At 36.2% G+C, this 12,185-nt stretch overlaps 1 protein-coding gene across 2 annotated transcripts in view; it reads left to right on the forward strand.

Moving 5' to 3' along the window:
• Positions 1 to 9,600, forward strand: part of LOC100247154 (BEACH domain-containing protein C2) — a 62,146-nt gene extending 52,546 nt beyond the window's left edge. The window contains exons 29-32 of one of the 2 annotated variants that reach the window (XM_002270739.4): positions 5,332 to 5,701; positions 7,681 to 8,471; positions 8,686 to 8,808; positions 9,104 to 9,600. In XM_002270739.4, coding sequence (XP_002270775.1) covers positions 5,332 to 5,701; positions 7,681 to 8,471; positions 8,686 to 8,808; positions 9,104 to 9,178 — 1,359 coding nt within the window. In that variant the 3' untranslated portion in view covers positions 9,179 to 9,600. Of the gene's footprint in view, positions 1 to 5,331; positions 5,702 to 6,569; positions 6,651 to 7,680; positions 8,472 to 8,685; positions 8,809 to 9,103 lie in introns of those variants that run through there. The other variant, XM_019225605.2, reaches the window with a different exon arrangement.
• The last annotated feature ends 2,585 nt before the right edge of the window (positions 9,601 to 12,185 follow it).

The raw sequence follows: 12,185 nt of genomic DNA on the forward strand, positions 1-12,185 counted from the left end.
ATTTTCCGGGCTTCTCAACCGAAGGGTTGGAGAAGGAAATTTTGAGTTTCTTGGGCAAAATCAGGAAAAGGAGGGAGAAGATACACAGTAAAGGCCTGCTAGAGAATTCAAGATTTGAAAGGGAGCTTAAGAGGGTGGAGTGTTCTATTAATTATGAGGGGGATATCAAGAAGAAAGGCCCTACTCAGGGTAGAGGGAACCAGAGTGCAGTTGCCCAATGAATTTAAAAATATTGAGTTGGAATGTGAGGGGAGTGAATGATAGGTCCAAAAGGAAAGTAATTAAGTCCGTTGTCAGAAAACAAAAGGTGGATTTGTTCTGTATTCAAGAGACAAAGATGCAAGTTATGACTGAAGGGGTGGTGAGAAGCTTAGGTCCGAGGAGATTCCTAGACTGGAGGGTCTTGAATGCTATGGGGCCGGCAGGGGGTGTCTTGATTTGCTGGGACAAAAGATCGCTGGAGATTTTGGATTAGGAAGAGGGCCAATTTTACATCTCCTGTAGATTCAGAAATGTGGGAGATGGAGGGATTTGGGTGTTTACGGGGGTCTATGGCCCTTTCTCCAAAGAAGAAAGGGGGTGCTTGTGGGAGGAGATTGGGGCAATTAGAGGATTGTGGGAGGAGCCTTGGTGTTTAGGGTGCGACTTCAATACGATCTTGTTCCATTCTGAAAGGAGTAGAAATGGGAGGATTACCTTAACTATGAGGAGATTTGCCCAGATCATAGATGATTTAGGCCTAGTTGATTTCCTTTTGCAAGGGGGATCTTTTCCCTGGAGTGGGGGGCTCAACAATCAGTCATGGGCCAGGTTGGATAGATTTCAAGTGACTCCCAGTTGGCTTGACCAGTACAGTAGGGTATCTCAAAGAAGACTTCCCCGCCCAACCTCGGATCACTTCCCGGTTCTTCTTGAGGGGGGAGGGCTAAGAAGAGGTCCTTCCCTTTTCAAATTTGAAAATATGTGGCTCAAAGCTGAGGGGTTCAAAGACCTAATAGGGGGTTGGTGGCAAGGGATTGTGGTTAAAGGTAGCCCTAGCTACAGGTTGGCTGTTAAACTGAAGGGGTTGAAACAAAATCTAAAAATCTGGAATAAGGAGGTGTTCGGAAGCTTGGAGAGAAATAAAGTTGAAGCCCTTCAGCAGGTGGAGTGCTGGGATTTAGTGGAAGGGGAGAGTAGCTTAACAGAGGAGGAATTATGCCGCAAAAAGGAAGCCAAGGCGGATTATGCTAAGTGGGTGTCGCTGGAAGAAATCCACTGGAGGCAGTTATTAAGGGAATTATGGCTAAGGGAAGGGGATGGGAACACAGGGTTTTTCCACCTTATGGCTAATGCCCATAGGAGAGTCAATGCCCTGGATGAAATAAAGATAAACGAGGTGAGGCTTACAGAGGAACAAGAAGTGAGGGAAGGGATTGCAAATGCCTATTAGCAGTTGCTCTCTGATAGCTTGGGTTGGAAGGCGGATATAGGGGGTCTGCTGCTGAAGCAGATTAGTCATTTAGAAGCAGAAGCCCTGGAGCTCCCATTTTATGAGCTAGAGATTCATGCAGCCTTAATGGGGATGAATGGGGACAAAGCCTCGGGTCCAGATGGATTCACGGTGGCTTTTTGGCAAAGCTACTGGGAGACTGTTAAGGAGGATGTTTTGGATATGTTCAAGGAGTTCTATGAGCAGAATTCCTTCATTAAGAGCGTAAATCATACTTTTCTGGTCTTGTTATCGAAGAAAGGAGGGGCGGAGGACCTGGGTGACTATAGGCCTATCAGCTTGCTAGGGGGATTGTACAAATTGTTGGCTAAGGTGCATAGGAAAGGTGGTATCTTCCGATCAGAATGCTTTTATTAAGGGGAGACAGAATCTTGACGCCTCCCTAATTGCAAACGAAGTAATAGATTCTTGGCAAAAAAGGGGAGAGAAAGACCTAATTTGTAAATTGGACATTGAGAAGGCGTATGATAGCATCAATTGGCAATTTTTGTTGAAGGTTATGCAAAAGATGGGATTTGAGCCAAAATGGTTGGGATGGATGTGGAGTTGCATATCCACTACCAAGTTCTCAGTGTTGGTGAACGGTGTGCCAGCTTGGTTCTTCTCAAGTTCGAAGGGGTTACGTCAAGGGGATCCTCTTTCCCCCTATTTGTTCGTCATGGGAATGGAAGTGCTAAGTGTGCTTATCCCGAGGGCCGTTGAAGGGGGCTTTATTTTTGGGTGTAGCATCTGGCGAGGAAGAGGGCAGACTGTCAATATATCTCATTTACTGTTTGCGGATGATACAATAGTTTTTTGTGAGGCAAAGAAAGAATACTTAACATATTTGAGCTGGATTCTTTTTCGGTTTGAAGCAGCTTCAGGGTTAAAGATTAATCTGGACAAAAGTGAGGTCATTCCGGTAGGGGAGGTGGAAGGGGTGAACGAGATGGCTGTTGAAATAGGGTGTAGGGTGGGACAGCTGCCTGCTGTATACTTGGGGTTGCCTTTAGGGGCGTCTAATAAGGCCATTTCCGTGTGGGATGGGGTGGAGGAGAAGGTGAGGAGGAGGCTTGCCGTTTGGAAACGCCAATATATATCCAAAGGAGGGAGAATCACTCTTATAAAGAGTACGCTGTCCAGCATACCCTTGTATCAAATGTCTTTGTTTCGTATGCCAAAATCAGTGGCAAGGAGATTGAAAAGCTACGAAGAGATTTTTTGTGGGGAGGGGCCAATGGGGGGAAAAAGCACACTTAGTCAAGTGGGAGGTGGTGTGCGCGGATAAAGAAAAGGGAGGGTTGGGATTAAGGAAGCTTGCTTGTTTGAACAAAGCCTTACTAGGAAAATGGATATAAAGGTTTGCGCGTGCTAAGGAGGATCTTTGGAAGAAGGTGCTTGAGGCAAAGTATGGACAAGAGGACTTTGGATGAAGGACAAGGAAGGCAAATGGGGTGTTTGGAAGGAGATCTTGAAGGAGTCTGTTTGGTGTTGGGAAAATATGGTCTTCAAGGTGGGAAAAGGTAATAAAATCAGATTTTGGATAGATCCTTGGTGCGGGAATAATGTGCTGTCCCAAGGTTTCCCGAATCTCTTTTCCATGGCTGCCCAAAGGAATGTAACAGAGGAGGAACGTGGGATCAGAATTTTGGTCAAGGAGGGTGGAGCTTAAGGTTCTTAAGGGCCTTTAATGATTGGGAGTTGGATATGGTGGGCAACTTGTTGGTTGAGTTGAGGGAGTATAGAGTTACTTTGGAGGAAGACTCGGTGATTTGGAAGGAAGGAGGAGACGGGCTGTTTAGAGTCAAGAGAGTGTACAGTGTGTTGGCAAGTCCTATTGTCGTTGAGTTCCCTTATAGCAATGTTTGGGTATATAGAGTTCCAACCAAAATTGTTTTTTTTGCATGGGAAGCCGCATGGGGGAAGGTCCTCACTCTTGATAGGCTCCAGAGAAGAGGGTGACAGCTTCCTAACCGTTGTTTCTTGTGTGGGTGTGAAGAGGAAATGATTAATCATATTTTAATTCATTGTACAGTCGTTAGAGTTTTGTGGGATATCATTCTTGGGTTGTGTGGTGTTCAGTGGGTCTTTCTAGAATCTGTAAAGGAGGTTCTATGTAGCTGGAAGGGCTCTTTTGTGGGGAAAAAAAGGAAAAAATTGTGGAAGTCCATTCCGCTGTACATTTTTGGGACAATTTAGGGGGGAGAGGGGGGGGGGGGGGGGTGTTAGCAGTTCAGAAGTTAAAAACTTCGTTTGTGTGTAATATTTGGGGTTGGGCTAAATTGTACATTGGTATGGAGTCAAACTCCCTAATAGGCTTCTTGGAGTGGTTAGCCTCCAATTAGGGGTTAGGGTGTTTTGTTCTTTTTGGTTGGGAGGCCATAGTCGCCTCGTATACTCCCTGTATGCTTTGCGGCTTTTTTGCCTTCTGTTATATATGTGCTTACTTATAAAATAAAAAAAACAAAAAAAAACATGTATCTATGGTTTTGACACCAACTCTATAAATTTACAATGTATTCCATAGAAACTAAAGATATGCACTTGAATTAGATGAACAGGAAGCGTACCATCAATCAATTAGTTGGAATCCTTGGAGTTAAGATTTAATATTGGCTCCTTTTCTCATCATGTACATTGAGTTCAATCTTTAATAAATCATCAAGTATCTATTAACCTCTACATATTTTTAAGAATTCTTCTAAAAAATGGCCTTAGCCAAAACTCTTCAAAAACTCTTGAATTTCAGTATTCCAAGGATGTTTTGTGTCAGTTCAATTGGAAACTGAAAGGTTTCTATTATTATAGCTAAAACAAACCCAGTATTTGTTACTTAGCCACACCCACACTCATTTGCATGTATTGGAAAAAAGACCTAAAGAAACTTCTTGTGTGGGATGTAAACTTGGATAACCTCTTGGTTATAAAAAATGATAACCATGCTGTGCTTCTCATTTATGTAAACCCAAGGGAAAAATTTATAATTGGGTATTTTTGACTTTAAAGCAGTGAATCCATATGGACTGGATGCATTAGCTGAAAATCATATACTAATAGGATTCATGAATTTCATGTGTTAAAATCTCATTTCCAAAACCACAAATGAAATATTATCACATGTGGCCATAGATGTTCCATCCCATATACCTTCACACATGTCTTAAAAGCATGTTAAAGGTCTGTCATTCTATATCCTGGATTGCAAGAAGACATATAATCAATCATAAATTTCATGGGTTTGTCCATGAGATTTCTAGTAGTGATAACTGCACACTGGTGAACAATCTGCTTTGCCTCTGCCATTTGGGTCAATCCATGGTCACTTCTAAATTTTTGTCTGCTTTGAGCTATCCTCTTTTCCATGAATTTCGGGGATGCAATTAAGTATACTTTCCATGTTATCATACTTTTCACACTAGATCAGTCTCACCCATGTAAATTCAGCCAAATTTACATCAAAATGGTTCCAAATGCACCATTTAGCATCAAACTTTAGTTAATGTGCTTGATTAATGTATGTTGTAATTTTTAATGAAATTATGTCTATGCAACCCTTTTAGGGTTGTCAGTTGGGTTGAATAGTGGGGTGTTTGTCTGAAAAGTTGTGCATTATTCCCTGAAATAGAGGCAAGCTCATCATAACATCCAAGATGGCTCCCTCCTGATAGTTCCTCTATACCTTACGTTTTAATTCTATGCAAAGCTTGCAGGATGTTTCTAGTCTTTTTTTATTCAAAGTCCCATTGGGATAAAATTCCAGCTTTCCCTAGTTCAGGGTTTGTTCATGACTATATTAGGATATTCTGTGAAATGTGAAAAAAAAAATGACATCATGATACTGATTGGATTTTGCATGTCAGACCATCTTTCGGAACCCAAAAGAAGTCAAACCATATGCTGTTCCAAACCCTGAGCGTTGCAATCTACCTGCTGCTGCTATGCATGCATCTTCAGATTCTGTTGTAATTGTTGATATAAATGCTCCAGCAGCACATTTAGCACAACACAAGTGGCAGCCAAACACACCTGATGGCCAGGGGATGCCTTTTCTTTTTCATCATGGAAAGGCCATAGGAAGCTCCAGTAGTGGAACATTCATGCGCATGTTCAAAGGTCCAACTGGCTCTAATTCTGATGAGTGGCACTTTCCACGAGCACTAGCTTTTGCAACCTCAGGAATTAGAAGCTCAGCCATTGTTTCCATCACCTGTGACAAAGAAATTATCACAGGTAAGCATTCATCTGATATCTGTCCTTTTCTATTTAGTTTAATGTAATTTATTTTATCAAATTACTTCTTTGCCTATCAACCCTTGGAAAGCTTTAGTGGAGAAAGTAACTGGTTTTTTTTAATTTGAAAAAGGGATACTATGATTTCCTATTAGATTTCAAGGAAGTTGTTGTCTACCATCCTACACCTTTTTGCCTCATTTATTCTCTTGATCTTGAAACAAAACCATGGGGTTTAAAGCCTCTTCCTAGATGCCTATATTCTATACAAAACCCTTAATTCATGACTTTTACTCCTTGTTGGTGGGTCATTGGACCCTTTGGTTATGGGAAAGTACCAAAGAAAGAAAAAAAAAATTGCTAAAGAAAATGATTTTCTTATGTTTGGTTGTTCTATTAAAAATACCAAAGAAAAGCAAACGTAATTAAAATTAATTAGAAATTTATATATTTTCAAATTATTTAATCTTTATACGGAAGAGTTAAAATAAGTGAAATGAGTTTGAAGTAGCATATAAAACAATTTATTGACTTTAAGTCACCCTTGTGATCTGGCTCAAGTAGTAAAGGGATGGGGGAGGGTTTGTGAGAGGTTCCAGGTTCAAGTTTCAATGGAGATAAAAATTTACCTATAAAAATAAAAAAATAAATAAATTATGGACTTTAAATCTATTTTTTATTTTCTTTCAGTTTTTATTTCCTTCCACTTTTCCTCTCTGTTTTCTTTCCTTCACATTTTCCCTCAAGTTTTCCGTAAACCAAACATAGCCTTAGCGTATTTTATTTTGCATTACCACTCACTTAGCTTATTAACTTCATTGTGTCTTATTTTGCATTACCAGTCACTAAACTTAACATTCTCATTCAGGCTACATGTCTTTTTGAACATGTTGTTTCTTGACTGCCCAGCATAACTTTTTGCAGAATGAGGCATGGTGTGTACCCTTCTTTTGAAATTCTCTCCTTAACTTGTTTGATATTCAACAATTACAAGAAACTGGAGAATAATTCTCCTCTTTTTCAGGATGCTTAAAGTCCATGAGCAGGACAGATAGAGATTAGTTGGGAATAAAATGTACAGTCCTGTAGTGATAGAAATTGGAGTATTTCAAAAGAAATGATGCCTGAGCCTTTGAGGATGTCAACAACTATGTTCCACATCGTGCTTCACATTCATTTTCTTTAGCTTTTGTTGGATATAATCCCCTGCCTGCAAAAGGTATTTTTATTTTTTATTTTTTTTATTTGCCAATAATGAGGAATTCACCCTGACAATAAGGCATTTATCCCACCTATCAGAGAAGCAAACTGCAGGTAATATTTGCCCACCCCTCTACCCTACACCGCACATCAGAGAGACTTGAACTCAGTACCCGCTGGTTTATTACTGTGTTTTTTACCGCTGAGCTACATCCTTGAGGGTCCTTGCCCACAAAAAGGAAATTAAATAAATAAATACATGGGCAAATGAGAGTCAGCAACTATCTAGCCATCTATTGATTTATTCAGCACTTCTTTGGTTTGGGTTTTCCAAGAGGGATCCATCTGATGTTACTGGAAGGCCCATATCTTTATTATTCTTTCAGCATAGAAACATACATTCTCAGGATGATAATTTTGCTGTACCTTCAAAATCGTGGCCAATGGTTTCTTCCTCTAATTCTAGGATGCCGCTTTTCTACAGAAATAGTGGACATATCAGGCACATTTGGCTCAAGTCCATAAAAAAATTTCAATATATGGCTTACCAGTATAGTACAATAATAATACATATGCATATCCTCATCAAATAGTGTGACGCATTTCCTAATTTTGTTTTCTAGAGCAAACAGAACCTAAATGAAATCCAATGTTAACTTTTGTTAAGTGGTAGATGTTATAATTCAATCTGGCACTTGATCTGATAACATTATTAGTATCTGGGTTCCTGTGGTGTCAATAAATCATTGTCTCATTTAATGCTTGCATTATGTAACTAGGTGGACATGTGGATAATAGCATAAGGCTAATATCATCAGATGGAGCAAAAGCCTTGGAAACAGCCAGAGGACATTGTGCTCCAGTGACCTGCCTGGCTCTCTCACCTGATAGCAACTACCTTGTGACTGGTTCCCGAGACACAACAGTTTTACTCTGGAGGATACATCGGGCATCCATTTCACATGCAAGCAGCATATCAGAGCCCTCTACTGCCTCAGGCACACCTACTTCAGCCAGCAGTAACACTCTAGCAAATATTTTGGCAGACAAAAGCAGGAGGCGGCGAATTGAGGGCCCCATACACATTCTTCGGGGCCACTTCAAGGAAATAGTCTGTTGTTGTGTTAGTTCAGATCTTGGAATTGTTGTCTCATGCTCTCAATCATCTGATGTTTTGTTGCATTCTGTAAGAAAGGGCCGCTTGATCAGAAGGCTGGTTGGGGTGGAGGCCCATGCCATATGCCTTTCATCTGATGGAATCATAATGACTTGGAACAAAACTTCTCATAATCTCAGTACCTTCACTCTTAACGGGATCCTGATTTCTAGTGCACAAATTCCTTTCTCAAGTAGCATCAGTTGCATGGAGATTTCTGTCAATGGCGAGAGTGCTTTGATCGGAATAAACTCATATACAGAAAATGAGGCAGTCTGCACTAACAGTGGAGACTTGAGGTTCAACAAGCCTGAGAATGAAGATTTTGATGCAGAATCAGATGAAACAAGGAAAAATCACAGATTGGATATATCATCGCCTTCAATTTGCTTCCTGAATCTATATACATTGAAGGTACTAAACTAGTAAAAAAAAAACACTTTTTAACAGTGGATGTCATGCATTAGTTCCATCTTCCTGTTACTTAGAGAGTAGTAATGACACACAGCTGCAATACTCCTGCTCTGTCCGAGTTGTGCATTGGCTCCTGTAATTCGATAACAAAAAACCACTCATTTTTTATTTTCAGGATCTACTTTACCAACATGCCAATTCTTCTCTGCTGCAGGTATTTCATACATTGAAGCTGGGAGAAGGGCAAGATATTACAGCTCTTGCTCTAAACAAGGACAACACAAATCTTTTGGTGTCAACTACAGACAAACAGTTGATAATCTTTACTGATCCAACTGTAAGTTGAACATTTTATTTTGTTACCATTTGGGTTATCTCTTAAGCTGTTAACTATATGGTTTTAGTCACCGATTATAGTTGCAGGGAAGAAATATGCCTGTATCTGTGTTATGGGGAACCTTTTTCAACTTGTGGGGTTTGTTGATTGGAAAAGTAAAATTCATCAAATGTTTAGTGAAATAACCATTTGAATTGTCACAAATGGCTTAGAGCCCAGTTATCATGATAAAACATTTTGTTCATTCTATAGTTTACCAAATCATGATGATTCTGCCGCTTCTTTATTTCTTCAGTTGAGCTTAAAAGTGGTGGATCAGATGCTGAAGCTTGGCTGGGAAGGCGACGGGCTCAGCCCCCTCATAAAATAAAAGCTTGAAGCTATTGAGGTTTGATTTGATTCGATTTGATTTGCCAGAGGAGATTAGAGATTTCCCTAAAGCTATAATATACCAGTCAAATGAATACAAAGAAGGCCAAGTCCATCGCCCCAACTCAGAAATCATGTATGATTCTTCGACTCACAGCTCGCACTCATCTGGCGATTGTAACATATGTGTACCCAGGAAGTGGAAATCGATATATAACACGAGTGCTGGGTTGTCATACATATATTATATGTATGCCCTGCAGGGTTGTTCTGCAGTTTTTGACCTGATTTCAGTTGTAAGTTTATCATCACTGGGATTGATTGGATTGATGAGTTTTAGGTTCTCAGGCTTGAGTTGTTCATTTTTGTCCATTAATTTTTTTTATCATATTTTTTATATATGATGGTATATGATTTTTCTTCCTTTTTTTTCCAGCAATTTTGAAAGTTGAACTGACAAAATAGATTCTCAAGAGGATATTATATTGGCATCCAACCAAATTTCACTTTGCATCCATTGATTCAATGAATTTTTAGGACAAAAATATCCTAGATGAAATAACCAAATTATCCTTAATGAGAAATGGATATTCATCTCTCCGTTTAGAAACACTAAGTTCGAACCATGATGTTTAAGGTCTTGTTTGATAATTGTTTTTAAGAATGATTTTTTATTTTTCATAACAAAAAAAATAAGAAAAAACATTTGACAGCAAAAAAAATGGTTTCAAAAATAGTTTTTTTTAAAAAAAATAATTATATAAATATGTTGAATAATTTAAAATAAAATAATAGATATAAAAATTATTTTTTAAATATTTTTAAAAATATTTAGGTTAAAAATATTTTACATTTCCAAATATATTTTTGTTGTATAAACATTATAAAATAATTTATAAAAATTATTTTTTAAACTATTTTTGAAAATAATTACCCAATATACCTTAATTTTTTTAGGAATAAGCTTTTTTTTTTTTTTTTTTGTTGTTAATCACATTATGAGCGGACATTTGTATGCCTTTTAGCTTTGAACAAGGGTTTTCTTGTTTTTGGTTTTTTTTTTTCTCTCTTACATTTTTTCATGAATTTTCACTTTTAAATTCTTCCTAATTATTTTTTATCTATTTTTTACAATGAGTGTTTGTCAAAATTTACATAAATAATAAACATGAAAAAAAAATTGAGAAAAAATGAAGAAAAATATGGGTGTAAAAGAGGAGAATGGGAAGGTTGTTTTAGGTATATTAGAAATTTATTATTAGTTTTTATTTTGAAAAATTTTAAAAAAATGGAAATGCATCTTTGTTAATATGCTTTTCAAGTATTACTAGTATTCTAAATTTTGTTTTCTAGAATTCCAACAAGACATACTTAACCATTTTTTGATTTTTGATTTTATTTTATTTGAAGGTAAAAAAATATAACTCTCAATTACTTTTTATGATCATTTGAGATAATTTTTTCCTTTTTTTTCTAATAAAAAGTTAAAATTAAAGTCATAATTTTCAAAAGGTAATATTAATATTATAAAAAAAAAAAAGGGAGAATTACCGTTAAGGGTAGGTTGGGGGAAAAAATTACCGTGAAGGGTGGGTATATTTGATAATTATTGTGAAGGGTATGATGAAATTATGATAATTCCTCCAAATGCCTTATTTTGTTTAAATGCAAAGACTACCCTTAATAAGTGAAAAACAATAGCAAAGTGAAAAGTAACAGTAAAGTGAAAAGAGTTTTCTTTAACCTACCTTCAGCTTGTCGATGGTGTTATAGAAGAAAAAAGGGAAAGAGGAAAAAGGTCCAACACTTCAGGTCATGATCTGAAATCGTTTACACAAAGCTTGTTTTTTTTTTTTTTTTGTGAATCTAGTAAGAAATCCATTAAAGGTGAGTTTTTTTTTAAATGCCAAAAAAAAAAAAATCAGTTTATGGAAAAAATAAATAATTAAAAATCAGATTGAAGGAATGAAAAGTTAATAATTTTAACAATGTAGATGTAAGATATTAGATCGGAAATATTGAAAGAGGTTTTGAGAAAGAAATTACATTTTTTGTATAAAATGTTATTAAAATTTATTATTTTGAATTTTTTTATATTATTTTGGTCACATTGAAGATGTGTTTTTATTTTTAATTTATTTTTCGGGTTGTTTGATATGATTATTATTGATTTCCATTGAAAAGGTTTACACTTTAGTTTTGTTGTTGAGACTTGTTTGACATGGCAGAAGAAAAAATTTTCTCAGTTGTTTCTTGGTTGTTTGGAACCACTTTATTTGGGTATTTATGAACATATTTGAATTTTCATTGAAAACTCAAAATTGTAATGAGACATATTTTGTATAATAAAGAATAATATTTGTTGTATATTATACATATATATGCCAAAAAAACCCACAATTGCCCAATTTCATAAGAAATTTGAAATTTTAAAAATTTTATCTTATCGTAATGTATCGTAATGTTATTATATTTATATTGTAATTGTAGTGTATTTTTATTTTATATTTATATATTTATATAAAAAAACCCACAATTGCCCAGTTTCATAAAAAATTTCAAAATTTCAAAATTTTACCTTATCATAATGTATCGTAATGTTATTGTATTTATATTGTAATTATAGTGTATTTTTATTGTACATTTATATTTTTATATAAAAAATTAATTTTATATATTTTTTTATACGTTTGGATTACCATCAACAACTTCATGTATTGAAATTACAATAATATATTTTTATTGTCTTTTTATAATTTTGGCTTGTAAGGATGCTTTATGATAGAAATACAATATGATAGCTTAAAAACGTTAGTTCAGTAAAAAACGAATTCAATATTTTATCATTTTGGTACATTGTAATGTATCGTAATGTTAATATTTTTTCATTGTAAGTATATTGTATTTGTATTATATTTATACTTTATAATTGTCAGGAAAAAAGATGTACTTATCAATTGGTAAATGGACTTGAGAAATTCAGGGTAAATTGATCTAATAAAAATATG

The sequence above is a fragment of the Vitis vinifera genome, chromosome 15 (genome assembly GCF_030704535.1).
Source record: "Vitis vinifera cultivar Pinot Noir 40024 chromosome 15, ASM3070453v1".
Classification (NCBI taxonomy): Eukaryota; Viridiplantae; Streptophyta; class Magnoliopsida; order Vitales; family Vitaceae; genus Vitis; species Vitis vinifera.